We start from the raw sequence: 26043 nt of genomic DNA, 5'->3' as shown, positions 1-26043 counted from the left end.
AGAGTATTTTCTGCATAGTTACAAGATTGTAACTCTTAGAAAAAAGGAAAGTTGGTATTTTAAACACCATGATCTGTATGTTTTTTCACTGAGTTTCACCTTTACTGCAGCTTGATTTTCTTTCCTGAATTGTTCATTAGGTCTAAATCTAGTGAAAACAAAACCCTGTCTGTGTCAGTGATCCCAGACAGTAGGGAATGCAAGGCTAGCCTAGGGCCATCTGTTACACTGTGAGAAAGGTTTTAGGAAACAAAGCCAGCCAGTTGATTCATTATAAAATAGACATAAGTTATGAGGATTAGCATGGAAACAAATCCTGTGAAGACCTCTTAAGTCTCTGGCTGCTATTACTGTTACTTTTTAAGTCAGCACTGGCTACCCACATCACATGAATAATACTGTGTAAGTCACAGATGCAAAATAGCATCTGCAGAGATCAGGAGCTTACTGATGGGTACATTTAGTTAATCTAAAATTATTATAGTTGTTCTTCTGGAGCATGGCTGGTGTGGGACACAATCTCCGACTGCCTGGAGGAAAAGGGCCCCATGCAAGCATTCAGTGTCTCAGAGGTCACGTGTTTCTCTGAAGATGATGACAAACTGTGTGCAACTCTGCAGAGATGGGCCTATGGAACACTCACTGGCTACACAGCAAAATGTGAAGCAGAAGAACTTTGTTGGTAGCAGAGAAAGGACTAGGAAAATGTGAGATGCAATAATTCTTCCCTAAAGTACACCTGTGATGAATGTCAAACCTTAGCTTAACCATCCTTCTAAGGAACCCTGGACCTGGGACCACAACTATTAAGAAGTGAATTTTCATCCACACAGTCCCTAGTCTTTCTTTGTCCACAGTTCACCAGACTGCTATCCACATGGCTACAACAGGGAACTTGCCATGCAGCCACACATTATTCCCAGAAATAAATTCCAAACAGAACATGTTTTATGCAACCTTGTATTTTCAAAAGCCTGTTACAGTAATCAGTAGCCAAGCAGCAATAAAGACTTTTAATCACTGTAGTCTGTGCTATGCTGAAACTGAACACAATTCTATTTCATAAAAACCTGTGGTCATTCAGGAACAACAGCTTAAGCCTGACTGAGAGGCATATGTACTCCATCCAAATGCTCAGTGCCAAATCCAGTACTAGGCTCTAACAAAAACACATGATCAGACACTTTAACTCATCCACAGGTCTGGAGAACAGAAAGGGGGGCAGCATGCATGTTTCTCTGCAGGAAATCTCCTGGTGAAGTTTGCATGTGAAGGGGACCTCAGCTCTTGGGGCAAAAGTCTCGGTAGCCAAGTCGCAAGAAACTCCTGGCATCCAAATCAGATTTCTTCAGATGTTCATTGCCAGGTTGATAAACTAGTACCAGAAAAAGATCAACTTTACAATTAAGTATTTCAGGCCCTTCTCCCTCCCCATGTCTTTCCCCAAATGAGAGCCATTCCAAAGCAGTGCTTTGCTCTGAACTGACCCCAGGCAGGAAAAGGGACCTTTGCTCACTTGGCTTTTACATCCTGTCATTAAGGAGAGACCTCAGCCAGCAGGAAGGAATAAGGCAAAGCACTACATGCTGGAAACACCAGTTATTTTATTTGCATCCCAGCTGTCCACATTTGTTCCCACATTTCTTTTCCCTGGGAATTCATTGTGTCTCACCCCAGGAAGCTTTGGTTTAGTGTGAAATGAGAGATGGCTCACAGCAACAGGGAGACAAGGAGAGCACAAGAAAATAAGAAACCTGTGCTGAGGATTTTGAGAAGCAAATGACAGACACGCACAGGCGAGGCTGATCTCAATTCCTGGGGGCCTCAAGGGGAGTGAAAGACCCCCCCCCCATTCCCATCTGCTCCTTCCTCTTTCCCCTACTGAAACCTGGCACCCAAGGAAGGAAAAAAAAAAGCAGAGAAACTAGAAAGGGGCATGGGAAGCTGTCAATATGCCACAGGGCAAGGAAGGAAGGAAATAGCGTGGAGGAGATTTAATCAGTGTGTGGGCTGTAGTGGGCTCTAAAATTCCAGCAGTGGTGAAACCTATAGCAGATACCCCACTGCACTCTCATGGGCACCTGAAGTGCCATGCAGAAATACTCCAGCTCTCAGAAGAGGACAAAGCTCTAGAGAAACCCCATCACTTTGTCAATGTTTATGAATCTGTGCTCATACCTCGCCTATATTCAGGTTAATGAACTCCTTGTTTTTCACACTCAGTGCTTGGAATACTCCTGAAATGAGAAAAGGACAGCAGTGCTATAAATACACCGCATTCATATTCACACATGAGCTCTCCCACCCACAACGATGGACAAGTGGCCATGCCAAGGAGAGGGAAGGCCTGGTGCAAAGGCAGATTGCTTAGGATTGCTTGGTGGTGGCAGCTCCTCTGACAAAGCAAAGTCCTTGCAAGAGGAAACGTCTTGCTGACTTAAGGCCTTTATGCAAGGCTCTCTTCAGGACTTGTCTGGAAGAAGTGTCCTGAATCTGCTAAACAGTCAGATTTGAAGTATACTCTGAAATCAAACCAAGCAATTTGCATTTCTTTATATATCTTATTTAACTTCTATCTCTCAGAAATTTAATAATTCTATTGCTACAGTCAAGCCAGAAAGTAAAGACAAGAACAAAACCAAAAAAATCAGCAAATAAAGTTGATTTTTCTTCTCATAGAGTGAATTGAGTTTTATTTGACTTTGTGGCCACGCTAATGATCACTTTATCCAGCCATTTATTTTAACCTATCTCTACTACTGCTGTTTTGTAATGAGAGTGACTCTGTGCCAGAAGTGAACTGAGACCTTGGTGTACAAGGCGCCACATCTGAAGCCAAAATGGAACATGTCATGTAAAAGGTACAGGAGATACCTGCCCAAGTACACGCCAGTTTCCTCTTTCCATGAGGCAGAAGTAATATTTGAACCTTGAACTTGTGTGATCCCAAATTAAGCTCCTGGGTAAGCCACAAGAAGGATTTTACCAGCATTCTTCACATGCCTTCAACATTGCTGCAGCGTTTATGTAGCAAGCTCTATTCACATGGGGAAATTTTCCATTGGCAGAACATTTTTCATGTTACAGGAGAAAAGCCATCCTACATGCAAATGCTAAACACAGCTCCTTTCTGTTGGCCTTGTACTCAATCTCAGATATTGTGCAACATGCTCAACAGCCAAAAGCAGACTGATTTCTTTTTCAAAGTGGATGAAATTCCAGAGGAAGAAGATACTCACGACTCGCATTCTCCAAGCGTATTAGGCAGTTCAGAAAATCATCAAATTCAATCTGGGACTGCTCATCAGAGTATCGGAGGACAATCAGTTGCAGCAAGTAATTGTTGAGCTGGTATCCTTCCCAAAGACACACACACAAAAAAAGTGAGCAACCTCACATGTCAGGGGGAATCTACAGATCTCTATTAACTAATCTTGAAAAACAGTTAATGGGAGGATACTCCATGTCACACATCCATCCAGAAAGAGATCTAACCACGAAGTTCCTTAAGTCTGCAATAAATAACAAACTCTGAACAGGAAATTTTTCAGGCACTGCAGTTTCTAGTCCATGCACACTATGATGTATGAGAGACTATTCTGTCTTCTTGAATTTGGAGGGATTTCTGCAAAATTATCTGCTTTGATAAATATAAGTTGTGATGAAATACTAATGCAGTGATTTCTCTTCATAGCAGCTTACTCGCTATTCCTTCAACCTTTGAATATAGATGGACTCCAAATTGGTCTGTTTCAAGGTCTAACCCTACACATGTGCAGCTCTGTTGAGTTTAACAGAGCTCAATAAAATATAGAGATTGCTCTGACTGCCTGCCCTTAAATACTCAGGGTAACTGGGGCAAAATTCCCCTATTCAATGTGCCCAGGTTCTCTCTGGGGTTTAGACCTCCTTCCTGTTCAGGAGTACCTGGACTGTGTGATTGATTGTCCTCTTCACTCATGCTGATCTGCCCAACAGGTTTAGCAGAGAAAGTGCAGTGCTTGTCTTACCTGCAGCTTTAAGAGCACCATGAAGCTCGTAAGAGGACATGCAGCCAGATTTATCAAAGTCAAATTGAAGAAAGATACTCTGTTACGAAAGGAGAACACAGAAAGCTCAATACTGGCATATGGAAGGGAGCACAGATACAGCACAGAAAGGCAATGTGTTTATCTCCAACTGCATAGCATAAGCACTTAAGAAAGCGGACAAGACTTTGGTCTAGATCCAGTCTGATTTTATAATGGAGGAGCAAATCTTGGTCCCAATTTTCTTTGTCATATGAAGAGGTTGTTGTGACTTAAACAAGTACTGCCAAATCCAAGCATTTAAAAAAAATGAGTTACTCTTCATTAAAAATGTCATGATTTTTTAAAAAGTGATTTTAACTAGAAAGATGTATTGTTCTCTGTCTTTTAACTCTTAACTGACACATTCTCTTAATCTTATTTTATGTTTTTCTCTGTAGTTCTGAACACTAGAGACAAATTTTAGCATGATGTAACTTACTTAATAATGTCACTTATTAGTCTGCTTCGACATATAAAAGACCTGAATAACCACATTCATGGTACAACCAAGAGAACTGGTCAAACAGTTTGAGGTTTGACCTACATATTAAGCAATTTGCAAGCTGGAGTTAAATTCCATCCATTTATTGAGACAGCAAATACGGCTCTCCTTTGGAATATGAGTTATTTGGAGCTGTCATCACATTCAGCTTAAAATTTTCCAGCAAATATATGTGCAAATCTTCCTACAGAGTACAAGGATTTCCCAAGCCCCTTGCTGAAACACAATGTATCCTTTGTTAAAAGAGATGTGGCATTAGTATCCAGAAAATGTTGTCCATTCTTGATGGGCTAGAAAAGAAGCAAAGAACTGCATATTTTGAATGCTTTGGTGAAGCACGAATTCAGAAAAAACCTATTAATGGCCATAAGGAAACAATTATAATGTCTTTTATTTGAATATTCAGTCTGTGATTGATTCTGCAAGCCTGCTTACTCTAACTGCCATATACAGTGGCAGGGAAATGTGTTTAAAATTAGAATCAGCACTTTCCCAGACTTCAGTTCAGTTGACTTCTGAGAGATCAGTAATGAAAATGCAAGGACTTTGGAAAAGATTGTTTCCTACTAGTAATGAATCATCACTTTCTTCTTCTGTACAACAGCAGCTATGGAAACTCCTTAAGTTTCCTTTTGACTGGCTTGCTTATTAGTGTCCATTGCATTCTTTATCCCAAACATAGTTGATTAGCTTACAAAAATCTCAGTTATTTCCAGAAAACCATTATGATTTATCATCATGGAAAGCTAAGAATGTCTTTGACAATCCAAAACAAATCCCATGCTTTAAAACATTTGTTTTGTGTTAAAATTCATGGCTTGAACACACTCCTGTCTCCATTTTTGTCTGCATATACCTAATAAACTGTTCAGGAAGTAACTAATGAAATGGAAGAAAAATTACAGTGGATAATGTCACCTACTATCCATTTCTTCAGTTTTTCCCAGAAAACTTTGAACTCACTGAATTCCAGTTTCCCGTTGTCACTGGTCTGGTAATATGAACTAAGGAAAAGGACTTGTCGTATGAAAGTCCAAATTCAGTCTGAACTTATCAGAGTAGTTCCCTTAAGCAGAAAATGTTGACTGGAAAGCCTATGGTGCTGCTGAAACTGGCATTGGGATTTCTCAAAAGGTAGAGTTACAGCAGTTACAGTCATGCCTGTGGCTGTGATACTGGAGGAACATTATATGATATAAAAACACAGCTGAGCAATTCAGTCACTATATAAAGAATAAAAATTATTCTAAGGCAAGAACAGTTTTGGATGTAAATGGGATATAAATGACTCAGAGAATTAAATTACCTTATTAAAACAAATTGCTACTATACCCAAAGGAGTTAGTAAACCAATGTGCTGTTCAGTATTTTTATCTAGATCTGTCTGTTCTGTTGCAATCGCTCAAGCAAAAATTCATGGGAGTAGTGGGGTGAGACTGGCAAAATCTGGTCTTTATGGTCTGAAATAAATGCCTGTATAGCAGTTCTAGGAGGCAATGATTAGATCTGCCTGGCCTTCCTCCTGCCTGAAGCGAGGGGCTTATTTCACTGAGTTATTGATGAACTGAGCACAGTTCATTTCCAGGATGAGACACCTGCTCTTAAATGCTAAATAAGGAATGGTCCCATTCCCCTTCCTTTTTCCATCTTGCCAGGACAAAGCCCTTGCTCAGAGGGACACTGGCTCAGTGAGCATTCATAAAGGTCAAAACATGCCAAGTGTGGTCTAGCTAACACCTGCTGTTATTTGAACTGGTGACATTATTGAGGGCACCCACAGATTCCAATGGCATTCTCACTTCTGCAAAGGATTTTTTTTACCCAGCCAGGTTCTTCTTCCCAGGGTCACAGAACAGTAGAACTCTGTCCCTGTTCCTCACCACCCCATGGTGACAGTTGCCAGGGAATTCAGTAGCATGTGACACAGAGGAGACTGTGCCAGCATTGACTTGGGTTTTCATTTTTATGTTTTTTCTCCTCCATTGTGCTCCAAATAGCATGTCCAGAGTGGGATGATTGTGTCTGCATTCCTTGTGCTTCCAAAGCAGAGGAAGAGATGTCTCCCTATTTATTCAAAACTATGCAGAGATTTGCTTGGAAGCATTGCAAATCATGGAAAATATTCAGTTGTATCCTAAATAGTAAACCTGGAACTGCTGCCATTCTCCAGGGTCAAGCACAGGCCCTGGCTCTGTGCCAATACCATGTAAGGATGAGATGCGAACATGGACCAGCTCCCTACTGAGGCTTGGTTTTTAAGCAAGGAAATTTAGGACTGGTACTATTTCTCATTGCATGTGCAGAGTGACTAACCTGCATTGAATTTTAATATTATAAACTAGCTTTAACAGGATAAAGTTCTGTCTGCTTTTGTTTTCTCTAAATGTTTGAATGGCTATTACCTCTGTCATGGACTGGAGCAACAAAAGCAAAAGATAAGAAGATCTCAGCTGAACAAGTAAGACATAAACCAAACATTAGATACTTGCCTTGATATGACTGTTTTTTCTCATGTAACAAAACTGTTTATGGGGAAAGCACACTGCAAAAGCACCTCTACCTGAGGAGAAGCCATGTTAAGCAAACTCATCAGGAACCAGAACTCTGCAAAGGACAGATCTGGTGGGGAAGCAACAGGGCTGTGATTCACCTCACCCAATGTCTGAGCAGTCTGAGCAGTCATTTAGCACCTGTCAGTTAAATATATCCAGAACAATTAATTACAACACCCCTTTTGCTATCTACAAAGGAAGCCTAGAAAGCTGGCTTAGATGTATGCCTAAATTTGGACCGACAACTCTCACCCACATATCTGTTTCCTGGAGTCCTAGGAACTAGCTGAAAGACCAGATTTTCCAGTTTTTAAACTGATTGTCAAAAACGAGCTTTGATATCAGCAATTTTCACCACTGCTGATCCTTAATTTCTGACCCATAACTTGCATGTACAACTCTGTCTGGTGAATTTAGCCCCCCGACAATAGACTTTTCTTGAATTAAAATTTATGGGTCTCTTTGAAATAAACAACAGCTTGAAAAATGCACTGTTCTCTTCAGAAGTAGCTTGAGATTTACTTCTAAAGGTGGTCAGCATTAAAGCATCTGCCTCTAAGTCTGCAATATAAAACAGTTTGTGCTGAAACTCCTAATCCTAAATTTCTAAAATAAAAATCAGGATAAAACAGTAATGTATATTTGTTTTCTTTGGGTAGTGATCTGCCATGACATTACCAAATGCATTTCTGACATCCAAAACATATAATGTTACGGACAATTATATTCATTCTCCATTTAGCCTCCTTATTTGAAAGGATACATCCATAAGAGAAATGATATTTCGGCATGAAATGAGACTTAAGTTCTTGAATTTTATGTTCTTTGCTGAAAAAAAATAATAATACAAAAGAAGTCATGGTCAAAGCTGTCTTTTATAAGCAGAAAGGAGAAAATTGGACTAATGAACAGAGATAGCTGACTCTTAGTCCTCATTGTGGGAGGGCTGTGAACTGGAAGATGAACCACAGAGAAGTCTCAGTCCAGACAGAAGATGCATTTACTGGAGACATGACAGGAAATACTGTCCTTGATTTGTAAATCAGGAGATGAGGTTCAGGGATGACAGGTTTCCCACTGTACAAAGGGCCTGTAGAAGGATCATGAGCTACATCCAGGTCTTAAAAGTCCCATTCTAGTGCTTGCTTTTCCACAGCAGTGTGGCAGTGCAATGGAGAGCTGGCCTCACTGATCCACTGACATGGATCATGCTGGAGGCAGGGCAGGCTTGTGGTTAGGTCATGAACCAAATGCTTTCCTCTGCCCTCGCTGGCTCAAGGACACCAAGTTGGGGTCATAAGACAGCCTTGAATTTTCTATATGTAAATTAATTAAATAGCAGATTTTATAAAGTTATATACAACCCTTAACTTAGAAGTTGTCAGCACTTACTTTTTTTTAACACAGCATTCAGAACATATTCAAGCTCTTCTGCAGATATCTCCATGTCCTGCAGAAAAATAAAAGTGAAGCATCTGTTACTTGAATATTTCTGTAATCAGACATACCAAAATCCTAAGAAAACACAAACATCACTCATCTGTACTTTATTGCAAATCATCAAAAGAGAACCATATAAAACCCAGAAAAAGCTAAAAATTTAAGGGCTGGGAAAATTCAGGAGTGCTGCTGTCCATAAGTGTGTCTGAAGTAGATCTCAACGAGAGCTGTTGATGCAAAGAAAACTCAACTGCAATTGAATATTAAGCCAGGCAGGCTCCTTCAGAGCTTGAGTTCAAGCTTTGGTCCTCCTGCTTGCTCACCAGGGACTGCACCCTTATCCATCGAGCCATAGGACATGGTGACATCTGGTGCCCAAACAACACACTACAACTAAGCATCCTCCCAAACTATTTTGGGTTTGTTTCATGTATCCATGGCCCTGTATAGGAGTGGAAGTGTTTCCCCTCTTTTTACATCTTGCTCTGACCCAAAGTGTTGTGCACTCACCTTTCCTGAAATCTGCTCAAACAGTGTCCGGAATTGCTTTTCTTCTTCAGTTTCTTGTGGGCTTGGGGTTGGATTTAGAGGCTGCAACACCAACCACACAAGTCCTTATAAGAATTGTAAAACATGACATTTGTCCTGCAAACAGCCCCTGTACACCCCAGACCAGTGTACATCTTAAAATAAGGGTACATATGCTTCTAAACTCCGCCAGATCTGAGGCCTCCCAGCTACCTCTCTGCCCAAGGGGAGTCACCCTCTCATTCCCTTCACCTGAAGAAGTATATAGTGTGCCATTGCCTTGGTAAAAACCAAGAGCACCCATCCTGGAAAACACCTCTCTCTCCTCTCATCCCGCCCTGCACCATTCTGTTTCCCTGGTCCTCCAACAACCACAGCGCTGCTGAGCTCTCTCCCGTGGCATTATCCTGGGATCTTCTTGAGAGCAGCAGCCAGAGGTGGCTGCATTTCAGCATATTACCCAGCACAGATTTATTTTGTATAGAACATGGCCCTGAGATCATGGAAATGAATTAGATCTTGGCTTAGCTTGTTTCCATGGGAAGGCACACCACAATTAATGCCTTATTTGCAGGGATACACTTAAGCAGGAGCTGACTCATACCCAGCTGCAATTAGTGCTCAGCAGGCAGACCAAGCCATTCAAAAGCAAAAAGAATTCAATCATTTCAGTAGGCACGTGCATGTGTAAGCATTCTCTCTCAAGTCCCGCAGATACTGAGAAGTAAAATAAAGATATTTGTATGCAAAATTAATGTAGGTCTAGTAGACATTCTCTTGCCTCTTATTTTTCACAATAAATAAAATTTTAAAATATGTGAACAGCCATGTGGCTGCCCAGTGCTAATGGGTGGTGCACACTGCACACGTGGTGGCTGACACCCATCTTTCGTGCTGGCTGGCACTGACTGCCTTCAAGGGGATGCGAAGCATAATGATTATGATTTTGATTGTTACAGCTCTTTTACCATATTCAGCAGAGCTTAGAATTTCAGTGACATACACAAAGCTGGCAATTGTGTAACATTCCTGTGAAATGAAAGTGGTTTAGCCAAATACAGTAAAAGCAATGTGTGCCGGCTTCTGCTGAGCTATTGTCTTGCTACTTTAACTCTGTAGACTTACCTCAGGAAGATCAATGGCAACCTTTTCATCTAGATCCCTGGAGAAAACAAAACCTTATTTGGTATCTGAAGGTATTCAACATCTGCTTGGGGTGGAAACTTGCTTGCTACCTCTTCCCCAGGTGAATGATAAAACAGGGTTTTTTTTGCACAGCTGTGCATGTCATCTGCTAAAGAATTAATCTCATTCTTTTCTCATTATTCATTGTGAACACACTGTTTCCTCAATATGCTTTTTTAACATAAAATTGTCTTTTGGACAGATTTTGGGAGGAAACAAGCACGAAGCAAACACTGCTGTACTGCTGTATTCATAGAGACCCAGACAGTACCAGCTAGCAACCCTTCCCTGTCAAACATCCAGCAGATTCATCATGGCACACCCTATTTTCCCACCTTCTCAACTCCTCTCAAAAACAAGTCAGGTTTAGCAAAAATGTAAAAACAAAAAAGTACAAACAAAAAACCACAAATGATCAAGAACTTGCCATGCTGGGTCTCTGCTGTGGAGCTGGGTGCCTGGCAGCCACACTCTCCCCAGCAGACAAAAACCACATGTGCAGGGGAGCACTGGAGGGCCCAAAGCTTGCTGCTGACTTACTCAGTGATGGCCTTCTTCTCAGAGAAGATCCTCAGGCAGAAATCTGCCTCCTGGTGTGGCTCAAATGTGGTCGGAATAAGAATGTAATCACCCGGTGGCAGCTTGAATCGGTGGGATGCTTCCCTTAAATTTATGTAGGTTTTGCTCCTGGCCTTGGAGGGGTGGTACCTGAAGAAGTCTTTGCCCAAGTGTCCATCTCTGCTTGGGCTCTAGAAAGGGGAAAAAAGGCAGCGCTGCACTGGCCAGGGTGTGCTGAAAGCCATACTCACCCCTTTTCTAATCACAGAGACAAATCCTGCCTGGCACAAGTGTCACCCCAGGCTGTGATCCTGACTCTCATTCCCTCTCCCAGGTGCTTACAGCAATTTAGCTCCCACCTTATAGCAAGGACCCACTACCACTGTCCTTTCCCACCCAGAAGGCAGTTTCAGAGCACTCTGGGACATGTCTTCGTACTTAAACATGCCCTGCCATTAAACACCAGCATTCTAGATAGGGTGTCAGAGAGCAGTGACAACAGATTCACCAACCTCAACCTCACTTGGGGACAGGCATCTGTGTGTGATGTACCCCAGGATGCTCAGAAGAAGCAATATTCCCTCTCCCTAAGCCAGGCAGGGGGTGACAGAGTCATGGGACTGAGGGATCTGTCCTAGGAACCCATGGCACCATGGGGACTCCTAAATTCTCCTCTGAGAGGATTCCATCCTCCACAGGCCTTGATGTAACTGTAAGGCTACTTACTGAAGGTTATTTTAGGTGCAAAGGCCCCAAAAATGGGGCAGGGATACAAACCCGAAGAAAGTTCCAAACACCAATAGTGCAGCTCCTGTGCTGTAGCAGCAAAGGAATACCTCATAAATAGAGTAGCCAATGGTCAGCATTTCAGCTCCAAGCTTCTTAAGTTTACGTCGACCCTTTTGCATCAGTGCTGCTATGAATGTGCAGTCATCTTGTCCATCGTCCTTCTCAGTCAAATGCAGCTTGATTTGTGGATTTGTCCAGAAAGTTTCTGCCAACGGAAAGAACACCAGAGAGTTTCTTGATTCAGAATAATAAACCACCACCACTACTACAAAAATACCCCCACCAAACCAAAAAAGACAATAAAGATGAGGTTTCACTCAAACTTAGTTTTTCCATTAATCGTTATACTTCTTTCTACTAAGCTTTGCAAAAAATAAGCCAAATCCTAAAGTCCTTAATGGAACTAGGTGTAGGAAAGATTTTAGGCCTGATGCCTTATTAAATTACCATGGTTTAAAAGAAGTTGTCAGATGAAATTTTGCTAAAATTACATAGCTACAATGATCCATGACACAGCTTCAGAGGCACATAAATATGTTGGCTGATTTGGGCTTTTTGTCTCATTTTATATTTGCTGCTACAGTTCAGCTGGCTTATTTGAACCTAGTCCTGCTCATGCAAATGTCATTAAGAGATAAATCAGATCCAATGAACATGAGAGCAAAACAAGCAGTCTTTCACCACAAAGTCTCAAGTGGGACCACATGACCATTTATCACTTTGTTCATTGCTGGTTTGTTCATTCAAAAAAAAACAATCACAGAAAGGTCTTATAATTTAAATACAGGACTCTTAAACCACACGGTGGTTTGAGTTTCCTCATTTGTCCCTTTAGCTAGTTCCTGTCAGCTGAACTGTCCTGCACCCACAGCTCTGGCTACAGAGCTCCTCTCTGAAGAGCTATAGCTGAGGGCAGGTAAAGATTTCAGTGCCTGCTTCTCATTTTCAAACTGGTATGTACTTACATAGGAAATTTCTACATCCTCCTGCGGTGGCTCCCCGGACCCAGCTGCCTTGGTGGATGGTCAATTCCCATTTGTGGATAGTACTGTCTTCCAGGGCATCTGGAAGATGATCTCAATAATGATCTCAACTTTGCAGATTGCAGATCTCAACTTTGTCAAAATGCACTTTGAAGTCTTCAAACTTCATCCTGAGCAAAAGACGTGGTAAGGAACAGGCAGCCATTCATTTTTGTGAAGGATGCCCAGGAGAAGTATTTATCCCCCCACCAGAGCCCCAGGGCCAGACCACCAGTTCATGTAGAGTAGTTTTGGTGACCATGGATATATGGCAGTGTACAGCAGGAGAGCAACTAGCTTTCACTCACTGTGGTGTAAAGCACAAGCATCCTTTTTGTCTGCATCTCATTCTGACATCTCTTACACTTTTATTCAGTTACAATTGAGTCTAAGATGAAATAGAAGTGACACTGACACCAAACCTACAGTGGAAAGAGTTATTTCACCAACACCATGCTGGCCTTAATGGCTGTGTCTGTATTGCCAAATACCCAACCAAAGAATTGTCTGGCACATGCAGGAGCTAAGTCTTCATACAAATCATCTGTGTGTTCAATGTCAGGCACAATGATAGCACAGCCAGTGACACATGGTGATGGATTACCAAGCCATGGTATGATTACCTGTCTGCACTGCAATTAAAGTTAACATTTGGATCTCTGCTAAGGTTTCTAGGCTCAAGCTGCTTACCCTTCCCTCCCTTGTGAGTGCCTGGGACCTCATTCTAGCAAAAGTATACACCAAATGTGAGAAATAAAGTGTGTTTGGACTTGAGAAATGTCTCCAACCTACCCTTGAAGGTACCATAGACTCTGCTGCCTGCTATGTGCCCCACAGATTGTGTTGCATATATTTCATGCCCAAGGTGAAGACACGTACATGACAATGGGAATGAGGGAGCAAATGCCACAATATGAGCAGTTTTGAGCTGCTAGGCTGGGCTGGTTGATAGCAGCCTCTTAAGCACATGGAGAAGATATGCCAGGAGATTTTATATAGCAAGTATAAGGACAAAAAATACCAATGGTCCTGTTGGCCAAGGAGTCAGTCCAGGACTAAGCAAACAGCCAAGAGAAGGGACAGCCAGAGCCAGGCACCACTGGGCATTGGGTGCAGCCCTGAACAAAAGGAAACAGTGCACAGAAACTGTCTAAGAGACAGCAGCTTACATGGTGTGCACCACAAGGACAGGAGGCACATACACTCTAAGCCTGAGGGTAGCCTTGGTAGGCTGAACATTCCTCTGATGCCTTAGGCCTTCATGAGGGCAATTTGACATCTAGATATGTTTTGTGCTCTGAATTTCTATCTGGAAGAGCCCTCATCTCTCCCTGGACCATAGAAATAAGACACAGAAATGGATCTCCTCCCTAACATAATCTTCTGCAACTGTCCCTTTCCTCCTGTGGCAGATGCCTAACAACAAAATGGAGTAGCAGGAGAGCCAAAGCCCTCCAAGATACAAGTTTGTCTGTGGCAGTGGTAGATAGGACCCAGCTAGCCCCCACTGTGCCTCGTCCAACACAGCTAGTTCCATTTTTCTTCCTCATAACAAATAGATGTCTGCAGTGGTATTAATTTACACTTGCTATGGGCCATTTTACAACTTGGTTTTGGTGTGGAAAGAAACAGCAGGGTTTGCTTTGCTGAGTTCTGACCTTTCTTGTCAGCTATTTACAGATATGGCTACCCTTAGGCACTGCTAATTCTCACTCTGATGCTTAGGACACCAAAGCAGGGGCAGCATAGCAAAATCTGTCTTTAAATGGCTTGGTTTCCTGGCCACATTATGCAATTTTGGGCCCTTTGGAAATGTGCTGCAAAGCAGAGGAAGGGGTTGCCCTTTATAGATTGGATTTGACTTCTAGGAGGTAAAACACCTGTTCTGATTTCCCTAGAGCTTTTCTGGGTATGTACTTACAAAGGGAAAAGAAGACTCTGACCCTCTGATCATAGGAGGGAAGGGACTAGGAGGACTGAGAAGCTGATTTCTTAGCCAACCACAAGATGCCCCTTTGCATCTATTAGAAGCATCTGGACAAGACTAATATGAAATGCTAATATGTAGCCAAAACGTCTTTAGAGTAGTTAATGAGGTCACAATGTTCTCAGCATGTCACCATGAAGATTTTCTTCAGTTCTCACAAATCCAAAGAACAAAAGGGTCTAAAAAGGGATTTTTTTTCTATTAATTTCACTGGCCATTTGATGCCTCCTTGCACACTTTCACCTCCATCACATGATCAGACTTTAAGTTCTGCCCTGTATTGAGATACTTGCTGGAGTTACTTGGGTTCCATGTAAAGTCTTTGTCTCCTTTACACTCACCACATAAGCTACAGATGTAACTAGGTCAAACACAGACAAAAAACCCCACCAAACTCAAAACCCAAACAAACACAAAAGCTTTTTGAAGAAACTGCATATGTCAAAATATTGACATATTTTGCTATGTCAATAGCAAAATAACTCAAAATACCTTATGTAAAAACACAATAATGGAACAGCCAATGGACCTAGTCCCCTCCAGTCATCAAAATTTGCAATAAATCATTTTGTGTGACTTAATGTGCTACGTTGTCTATCTCAAATAACTTCTCAGGCCTGAAGTTGAGCTTTGATTTAACTTGCAGGCAAAATCTGGAATAGCTCCATTGCATACCTCTCTAGATTTCCCTATGTGTAATAGAATTGAGCATCTGGCCCTGGAAGATGTGACCCAACACATTGCCACAGCACAGTTGATACAGGGGTGGGGGGGGATCATGTACAAGTCAGTCATCTGCTCTGTCTGAGATCATGAATTTGGCATGAAGATCACTACACACTTCTAAAGCAATTTCCACCTGTTGGTTTTGGTTTTTTTTTTCATTTCATTTCATTTCATTTCATTTCATTTCATTTCATTTCATTTCATTTCTTCAATTTTTCCACAATTTCACACATATCTTGGTGGGCTTTTACTTTATGCAACTAGTAATATTGCTTCTCAGGACTCATTCTCTCCCAGGTGATGCCCAGCTGATACAGTCACCATCACAGGTGATACAGTGCCATACAATGCTCCCTTCTGTATATTCTGCCTTTGTTCATGGGAAGGATTTAAAGGGTGTTACACTCATGGGAGACACGCAGTATTTGAAATACCAGTGCCACTAACTAAACTGATTTGAGGGCTTTTGTTATTAAAACAGATAACAAAAGGAGACACATGAAACACAGAAAACAAAGGGACCATTCTACCTGCCTTCTCTTAGGCAGAAACTGAGAATTTCATCATGCAAAGGCTTCTTCCTTGTTGCTTGTTCTGGCCACTTGCACCTTGATTTCTGACTAGAGTCCCACACTTTAAGAACCTGTGTCTTACCAGAACTCTCCATCATCCTGTGCTGCCTGAGACAGGCGTCTCTGCTCTGATGGTCTGACTGAGTGCCACTCTGCAGAGCTACAGGAAAACAAAATCAAGCTTTACTACAGGTATGTGGCAATTAATTTTCCCTGGCTCAGAATGACTGGCTGGATGTAACAGCAGGCTGTTCTCCTCTCACGTGTGTTTTAGTTGCGCAGCTTACACAAACACAGTTGCATTTAAGAGGTTTCCTGATCCCACTGGCACTCACGGTTCCAGAGACCCAATTAATGCAGCCAAAAGCAGCATCAGGCCAAAGATCCCAAAGCTGCTCCAGAGTGGTCTTAAAATGGGTTACTGACATTAGGACTGGTCTCAGTGTTTGAGTTGAAGATAATAGGGCTATTGGTAAACCTCAAGATGTTGGTAAGTAAACACTCTCCTTAAATCTGTATTCCATCTGTAGCACCATCATCTTTTTCACTCTTGTTGCTAATTTAGGGCCAGATGTTTGTTTCAAAATTGAGTTAATGGGAACTGAATAGGTTCCTTCCCCTGCACAGAGAGATTCAGTGGAGTAACTGGGGCCCCAGGTTAAATCTTTGCTTCCTTTTCATGCACCCCTTCAACTCCAGCTGTGGCATATCAAAACCAAACAGAAACCTGATAAAGCTTTTCAGGAAGCCTGGAAGTGCACTACTGTATTTCCAATTTGACATAATAAACTTAGGAAGTAGAAGGCACCTTGTGTTGTGTTTTTTAATTCCAGCAACCACTGCAAAATGTTAATATAGGCTCCTGTACTGACCTGCAAATCCCTCTTCATCCTGAGTTCCAGAAAGCCACCCAAGTGCAGAGTCAGAGCTCTGCCTTGCAGAGACAGCCTTTTTGATGAAGAGCATAAACTGCCAGATGCCTGTCCTGATCATAACCTCTCCATCTTTCTCAGATTTAAGAACTCATTATACACATCAATTATCCATGTTTTTCTTCAAGACAAAGGATCTGAGCTGATGTGGACATATTTAATTTACTTCTGAGCCATGATAAGGACAGGGAAATTTAAAGTAGTCCTACAAATGGTTACATGTCTCAGCAATATTAAAGGGCCAAGCAGGTTATGGTTCCTCTCCTCTGCATCTATGTGAATTAAAAAAAAAAAAACTCAGAAGAAAAAGTGAAACGAAAATGAAACAATGCATATGTGCAAAAATATACTGAAAAGTGTGTGTTGGAGAGGAATGCAGTGTCGCTTTTTTTAACCATGTATTTTTTTCATTTTGTATTTTTTGCACTTTGTTTACCGTTAGTAGTAAAACCTGACTGGTTTTCAGGCCAACCCTGCCTGTGTTTTGGAGTCCTTCCACAACTTTGGCATGGAGAGGGTCTCATTTAATGCCCATTTATTATTATTAAGATATTACTCCTGATGTGTTTAGAAACCCCAAGCAATCAACCCCCAAAATAAAGAGACATGCAAGCTATTCAGAGGGGGTAATACATTGTCAGTTTCAGCTTACCTGTAGTAGGATGAACTATGGATGTTGTGTTACAAGTACTACAGCAACAGGCTTGTAAATATTTAACCAAAAATATCGCTCCAAATGTGTAACTTTTACAATTGGGAGTGTATTAATATTAACTTATCTCATTTATATTCATGCATGATTTCTGCTGATGCTAGGTTTTGGGGGCTAAACAACCTCAACAATGTCCCTGATTGTGCTGCTTTGAAAATACTGAGGGGGAGATGCTGTAGGGTAGTAACACTGCTAGGCACATGCAAACTCTTGGTTTAATTTCCCGTGGAGCAGCTGGGGCTCCAGGAAGCCAGCTATGGAGCAGAAGCTGGGATTTGGCCTTTGCGAGGCCAGTGTGTAAGGGACAGTGTACCCACTTGTCACTCCAAGGGCCGTTCCACTCCACCTCTCCCCACAGGTTCTTTATCCTTATAAGCTGCACTTGCTGGCCCCTATAGCTCACCTGGGGAAGAAGAAAATAGAGAAAATATCAAATGCCAGGATCTAGGCAGCAAGGCTTCTCCAGTGTGCAGAGGCTGGTGTTAACAGCTGGGCAAAAGGTGCAGAGTGCCACAGGAGATGTGGGAGGGAAAGTTGGATGGGAATTTGGACCACTTCCCCAGGATAACTTCCCCCCTCACCTGAGGCTGAGGGGACAATCCCTTAGCATTTCCCCAGCTGTCTCCTTGCCCCGTGCTGCTGGACATACCTCTTCAATGCCAGTCACAGAATACGCATGGCCTTTTACAAGGCCAAATGGGGTTCAGGCTTCTGACTCGGCAGCACTGCAGGTCTTGAATAGGAGGAAAAAAAAGTGAATTAACCTCTCGCTTCAGAATGAGATCACAAGTGGTGTCACCTGGTCCCTTCCAGGCTAACCCTTACTACAAACAGGGAACTTGTCTTTCTGCTCAACCATGGTCCCCTTTCGGGAAAAAAATATGCGGGTTGGTTTAAGTGTTGTTCACTCAGAGCAAAAATGAGGTGGTTCCAGAGTGGAATTCCTCCTCTGCCCCCGTGATTTTGTTTCAGCACCATCTACATTTCCAAGATCTCAATCTTTACTCTCAGACTGAGATCAGGTGTTCACATGGTCTCATTTCTTGTAAAAAGGCTTTGATGGACAGTGATGATGGTGAAGGGCCCCATCAGCCAGCTGAGTATCACATTGCCTAGTTCAATAAAATTTTAACTAGTCTTTGCAAGCAGCAAACTTCATCTGGAGAAAAAGTGAAACTCAAACCAGAAAACACTGAACCCCAAAGTTGAGGGCACCAAGAAACTGAGACCCCATTTCTTACTTACATCAATAGAACAGCCCACCATTGAGCATCTTTTCAGGGCTTTTTCTAGGATTTCATAGAAATTGTTGGGAGCCGCCTTAACATCATACATTTCTCCTAAAACCCCAGTGAAATCTTCCATGGCTTCTATTGTACTGCCACCCTTCAGAGACTCATAGCTGCCATTCAACCTGGAAAACACACACTGACTGTGAGAATTGCTTTCAAGATATCCATGTTTGTGAGCTTTCTCGCACGTGTGTAGAATTGCAGCAATAGCACGGAAGTCAAAATAAGTACCCCAGAGTGTACCCAAGCAGGAGAATCGGGGTCATTCTGCTTCCCTTTTTAGTTGCATTTTTAATTCATCCATTTGTCCGTATCTTTAAAGCCTGGGGGTGTTATTTCTTTAGTGCCAGTTGTCAGGCTGGCAAGGGCAGCAGCAAAGCTAGAAGCTGCTCACTAAATTGTGAATACCATAAGAACAAACTGTGAACAATGTATGTACAAATAGCAAATGATGTATGTGCAGTGGGGCTTACTTGGCATAGGCTTTCTCTAGTAAGGCACTCCAAAATTCATTGAGTTCAGCTGAGTGCAGGAAAACCAGTCGGCCCTTGAAGGTGGGTAATCTGTCATCAATCACAACATCCAGCCACTCGTTGTGCTGCCAAAACTGTTTAGAAAGGATGGTGCATGAGTTTGCTGACAGCACAGCATTTCCTGAGAGTAGGATTCTGGTGTTCCAGCATTTCTAATTGTAAGTTGGTGACAATCATAGGCTCGATTAGAAGACATGTAAATCATCTGTTCCTGCTCTGCCCTGCAAGGCTGCTCTCTAGGAAGGGTGATCTGCCTTGAGAAAGCATCAAGACTAAATGTGTAGACATGTACTGTAGCTCCTTGCCTGGATAATGTCAATCACATACCTACACCAGTGTTCACCACATAATTCAAAACTCCTTTAGGACACACGTTTGTTACAGATCCCAGTTCCACTCCTTTAAGGACTTATATCCTAAGTGAGGTGTGTGTGCCCAGGAAAATGTGAAACTATTTCTAAAGCTATGTATCTGTTCACAAAATAGGAGTGCCTGTGTTTCTGCCTGTATGAGGCTGACATAGCCCTCTAGTTGTTTCTCAAAAGATGAACAAGAATGTAAGCTCAGAAATCCTACTTTTTTCAGTGTCTCCTCTGCAGTACCTGTCAGCCTCACTGCAAAATACACCATGAAATGTAATGACAGAGATGTGTTCATTCTGTGACAGATGTTCACCTTACCTGGAAGTGAAATATTCCAGCATAATCTGGCCCAAAATTTGATCCAGTGGCACCACTCTTGCTAGTGTTTTTTCATTCAGTGTGAGAGAAGCAATGGCTGCTAATAGCCAGCAGTCACCTGTGGATTGAGAAGGGGGAAAGAGGAGAAAAAGGGGCCAGAGGAGATGTTAGCTGCCACTTCCCCTGAAACCCAAAAGACAGCCTGCATGTCCCCAGAGAGGGTGTCCCTGCCTGGCCAGGGCAGACTGTGCTTCAGTCTGGAGGGGCTGGAGACAAAAGACTCCCTTGGGCTCACAGTACCCTCGAGTGAAGATCCTTCCCTCATCCTGAGCTCCACTGTACCAAGATGGTCCTTGGCATGGATGGGTGAGAGCTATCCAAGAAGTAGCCGTGGGCCAGGCGAGCCTGGGCAGGACCTCCAGCTCCACTGCTCCCACCAGCTCAGGAGGGACAACAACCCCTCCTCTGTGAGGACACTGCTGCTGCTCCTCACAGTGTGTAGACATGAACACATCCATCCAGGAGGAATCACTCACCAAGATCCCCTTGACAAATGTCAGTTCTGGTGGCTCCTCCAAGGATAAACTTGGGGTCTTTGACAATGTCCTGCAACAATGAGACAGAGAAATTACTTAGAATTTCTAAGGAAAAATAGGAAAATATCACCATCACTCTGAACCAGAGTTGCAGCAGTGCTGACAAACCCTGTGTGCCACAGGGTACACAGAGCTATATTATCCTGAAGCAGTGTTGCCACCACGAAGAACAAGATGGGGAATCCTTGCTAATTAATTACAGTGTAGAGCAATTAAAGAATCAACTATCCTCATTTTTTTCATAATTAGTTGGCTGCTAATGAAAGGCTGGCATTCTTTATTCATCTGTAGGCAATTGTTAAAATATCATAGCACAAACTCATCCCGAAGATTGATGTTAGACTGCAGCCCTGGTTAACAAGGCTTTTTGTTTTCTTGATTTCCTCCAATGGCTGAAAAAAATAAAATTGGCAATTTCCTTTTAACTGAACTAGTTATTTACTTGCATGTAATACCTGGAACATACAGTGTCTGATAATCATGAGAGAATTTCATCCTCAAAAAAGCAAACAACAAAGACAGCTTCAGTCCTGCTAATTTTTAGGAGAAGCTAAAAAATTAGCTAAAAATTATGACCATGTGGTCAGAGGGAATGGTGCTCATGGTGGCATTACAGCAATTCTCAAGCATTCATTAGACCGATTTAGTTCAATTACTAGTACTATGGCTGGATAGAAAAATTATAGTGATAAACTAATAAGCGTGGCAGGAATTCTTCTCTTCTCCATTTTCCCATGAACTGTATAATGAATGCAATTGATTGAACTGAATGGAAAAGGGGAGAGGAGAATATCTAATATATTACTGGAGGAATATGCCTGTAGTTAATCAGCCTGCCATGATATATTATTGCAGACCCTGTGGCATGAAGCAGATCCTTCTGCCTAAGTGGCAAATGCAATAAATTAATGGGGATGGTGGGGGAAATAGAAGAGCACATTCAGTCATTTAATCCCTGCATTTGCCTAGATTAAATTGAGTTGCTCTGCTTTCATATCACTGCATTTTCTCAGACCATAGGGCAGAATATTGATAGCTTTGTTCAGCTTCCTGCATTTATTGCTGAAGCACCTGCTGCTGGAGCCAGGGCACTCCTCTCAGTGAACCAGCACTGCTGCTGCGGAGTTCCCCCTGCAGAGGCAGTGTCCAGGAGGAAGCTGGTTTGCATATTTGTTGTTTGCCTTTGTTGGGGAGGAGGTGGTGGCCAGGTTATGCCTCAGGCACAGGTGCCTCGGGGAGGAGGTACCACAGAACACCGTGTCCCCAGAGTGCGGAGCAAAGGGAAACAAACCTTACCTGGCCCGCCTGCTTGTTAAATACACTCAGTCTCGTTGGGACTGGGCATGAACAATAAAACCACAGCTCATTGCCTTTAGACATTGATACAGTAATGGCTGATAAAGTAACTGATGTTCAACAACACACTTTGTTTTAGCACCATTGCTCTCAGGAGACGTAATTCTCATTGCAACTAATGCATTTAGCTGTTACCAAGAAGCCCTGTGTGTTAGCAAGGGACAAGACAAAAAAACTTTCCATGGACATAAGTTTGATTCATGACTCATTGTTTATTACACATCTCTGTAACTCATACATGGAAAAATGTTTTCAACCTCCTATGTCTAGAGCAATCAAAAATAATTTTTAAAAAATCAATTAAAAGGAATTGAAAGGGTGTTGACTGGACTTGTGCCACATTCTCTGCTGAACAAAAGAGAACACACTCTACAGTTCTTGAGTGGGTGTTGCAAAATTAATATTAATTTTAAAAGGACTTTCAGGTGGTATAATAATGTATAATAATATTTCAGCATATTAAAGAACAAAACCCAGCATTCACACACAGTATGCAGTAATTTAAGGATTCACCTGCACAAAGATACTGCCTGGAAGTAGGAACATACAGTCTTCAGAGAGATGAAACATCGTGACCTGTGACTGTCCTGATGCTGCATTAAAGCTGTGTTTCTTTAAACCCAAAAGAAAACACATTGCATCCCAGTGCCTGTCTTGCACTGGTAGAGGGGGTGCATAGAGACCTAAAGCACACTGGGAGTGAGATTGCTTAGGTAATTTCTGTGATTATATTTCTCTGCCTGGTTCCAACCTGTCATACTGGTTGTGCATGATTGTTCATACTAGGAATATTTCTTTCTTACTTCCTCTTGTATACCATAGACTCATTTGAAAATGGTAAAACCCATTTGTCTTTCCTTTTTGGGCTGGGTTTTTTTCATTCTTCAATTTATATGTCTACCTTTCCCAGTCACTGGGGAAGGGAAGGGAAGGGAAGGGAAGGGAAGGGAAGGGAAGGGAAGGGAAGGGAAGGGAAGGGAAGGGAAGGGAAGGGAAGGGAAGGGAAGGGAAGGGAAGGGAAGGGAAGGGAAGGGAAGGGAAGGGAAGGGAAGGGAAGGGAAGGGAAGGGAAGGGAAGGGAAGGGAAGGGAAGGGAAGGGAAGGGAAGGGAAGGGAAGGGAAGGGAAGGGAAGGGAAGGGAAGGGAAGGGAAGGGAAGGGAAGGGAAGGGAAGGGAAGGGAATATAATGAGAAAAGAGTCTTGCATTCTTCAGATTGTTCTAAAATTTTGAGGAAGGACAGTTTGAATTTGTAATTAAAAAGGATTTAAAAGGATTGCTAAACAAAATCACTAAATGTCTGAATCTTGGAGCACTTCACTTATGTAGAAAGTCAGATATTCATCTGATACATATCCACATAGCTCACTGACTGCAGTGGGAGATTTACAGATTAGTGCTAGTTGAAGGTCATGCTCATGCTGCTACAAATATGCATATATGCAGATATATGCATGTCAAAGTAATGAGAAAGCCTTCTCTACTCTCATTACTAAAGATTAAACTCTAACAGATTGTAAATCAGAAGATTTAGATTATTTGTCCCTGCAATTACCCTAATGTACTGTGCTAGACTTCAACCAAGCTACTGTAAAATATTGGTAGGAGAGGCAGTAAAAACCAGTCACTACGAAAAGAAGTTGGAATATAGATACCCTGCACAGAGGCCATGCTTTTGTGCTCACCTTCTCCAGCTGTGGCAACTCACCTAGCACATGCTCCAGGCCCATGTTCCCTTTGCAAACTAAAATGTGTTAAATTGAAATTGTTACACCGCCTCTATTTTGCTGCTTCTCCTGATAGATAATAGAGATGAAACTGATTTAATTTAAATGCTGAGGAGCCAGAGCAGAGCATAACTAATACCCTGTCCTTACACATCCTCTCAGCCTCCCCTGAGTTTTAATTCTCGCTGTGCAGCTCACAAAAGTGTGTGTGGGGATTGGAGTGTAAAGGCAGATGCCATTTGAGGTAACTTACTCATCCTGGAAATGTTTCAAGTTCAGCATACAAAGATCCTGAAGAAAACAGACCATTCTCCACTGCCCCTGTGTACCATACACAAGGGCACACAAGCTCTCAACCATCCCTGGTCCTATTTTACACCAAATTTTAACTATTCTGAGCCCAAAAAAGACAAACTAGCACCTAAGAGCTGAGCAAAGGAAAACTATTCTTTAAGATTTAGTGTCACAGCCATGCGCTTTATATGCCTCATAGCACTCTAGAGTCACCACACCCGAAGCATCTCAGCCTCACAGCCCTCTCCTGTGCTGGGAGGGCAGCCCCACAGGCCACCTGGCTTTCTGGAGCACAGATAGGCAGCAGTGCCTGTGGGGGTTGCACTTAGCATATGTTGGGATCTCCAATTTTTTTCACAACTGAAACTTGTCCAGGAGTAACAGCTTTAATTCTGCTCTGTATAGCACTATGTTAACTACCAGATGCTTATCACTGGGAATTAAGATAATTTAAACCCTTCTTTAAGCTTACTTTGTTCTTTCCCTCCCTTGGTATCACTATCACCAAAGAAAAGTTTTTTATAAAGGAAGAAGCTTCCAGACTATGAAGAAAACCCAGAATAAACATCAGTCCTTTGCAAAGAAATGACATTTTTGCTTTGGTTATTAGTTACAGAATGAAGGGGAAAGAAGGAACCTGGAGTGATGCTGGGTTTGTGATCTTAGAGCATGTGACTGGTGCAGCCTCAGGCTATCACTGTGAAAACAGGGGAGTCCAGCGTAGCCAAACACTCGTTAGTTGTGCGCCCCTCAAATTAACGCCAATCTGAAAGCCCCGCCCTCATCTCAGGTCGCAAAAGGGTCTGTAGATTGTATTTGGAGCGCTGAAAATTGCGGCTGCTGTCCCAAGAGAGTTGCTGTTTTGCCCCTGTAGCTGGCTGAGTGGGGGCTGCTGCAGCTCCAGAAGATGGAAGAGTCCTGTAATGCCTGCAGTGAGGAAGGAGCCAGTCTGTTTCTCACTGATGTACTGCACACACTGCACATCATTAAAAACACTCCTCGAGTGAGGCAGGAGACCACCACAGACAGTGTGCTCAGAGGAGCACCAGATAGTGCCCAAAACAGGAGTCCTGCTGGTTGCAACTATTTGCCCAACCAGGCAGAGGAGCAGGAGGAGGGGTGGAGGTGTCTTGAGAGAGGCTTGGCGAAAGATAAAGGGGAGCCTGAATTTATGCCGGCAGCACGGATATCCCATCTTCCACAGGTCTCTCTATGGCTATGTTTTGAATTTCCAGGCTAGGAGACAACAACAATTATGCATAGTGCCCTGTGGACATTTTGGCTGGGCTACAAAAATTACAACCAGGGTTTCAAAACCTCAGTAGTGACAGAAAAGATCAGCCACCAGAGACAGCACTTAGGAGATCCCCAGGGAATAAACCACTGGGCTTATTGCAGCATCCCTGCAATTCTGAGGGCAGCCAGATGTTTGGTGGTGGAGGCTTTTGGAGCTGAATACTGTGGCATTTCCCAGACAGTGGTCACCTGGCTGCTTCCCTTGCTCAACTTGGGTAACAGCTTGAGGACTTCAGTGGCTGACCCAGCTGGCAAATATTGGGACAATGCAAAATCCCTCCCTGACACAACAGCATCTTCCAGAGTTCTGATAAAAAACTGGCACCAGCTCTTTCAGGCAGGCATTTTGCTGTGCTGGTGCTGCCATTCCTGCTGCTCTGCCTTATCCACAGGACTGTATGAAGATAGAGTGAGGTCTAAAAAGGTAAACACATTGGGCTGGGAGTAGAGAAACCTGGCTGTTTGTCCTTGAGACGTTGCCAACCTGTTGCATGACTGAAGGTGATTCATGTCACCTCTCTGTGTCCACTTTCACTCTCAGGACAGGCTGCTCTGTCCTGGCTGCTTCAGTCTGGGATTTTTTCTTGCTCCTTGTAGGCACAGCCTGTGCCACAGGAAAGGACCCAAAATTAATTATATGTTGCTGATGTAACTGTTAGACTGCAAACTATTTTGAGATCCTCGGGGAAGGAGGTTT

The 26043-nt window shown here is 42.6% G+C and overlaps 1 protein-coding gene across 1 annotated transcript; it reads right to left on the bottom strand.

Annotated features, from left to right (window-relative positions):
* Window positions 1–1348: 1348 nt before the first annotated feature.
* On the bottom strand, window positions 1349–23759 carry CAPN9 (calpain 9). Its single transcript, XM_053973283.1, is given in 21 exon segments — window positions 1349–1375; window positions 2179–2237; window positions 3240–3356; window positions 4011–4089; window positions 5495–5563; window positions 7888–7952; window positions 8517–8574; window positions 9075–9155; window positions 10218–10254; window positions 10818–11026; window positions 11672–11829; window positions 12590–12777; window positions 16014–16091; window positions 17893–17978; window positions 18225–18308; window positions 18821–18989; window positions 19341–19474; window positions 20081–20118; window positions 20121–20198; window positions 20617–20686; window positions 23715–23759. Coding segments are annotated over 21 exon segments (1929 nt in total).
* Window positions 23760–26043: the final 2284 nt, after the last annotated feature.

This window comes from Vidua macroura, chromosome 3, assembly GCF_024509145.1.
Source record: "Vidua macroura isolate BioBank_ID:100142 chromosome 3, ASM2450914v1, whole genome shotgun sequence".
NCBI classification, from domain to species: domain Eukaryota; kingdom Metazoa; phylum Chordata; class Aves; order Passeriformes; family Viduidae; genus Vidua; species Vidua macroura.
Note: the sequence above shows the minus strand (reverse complement) of the source record. Positions and strands in the feature narration are given on the sequence as shown.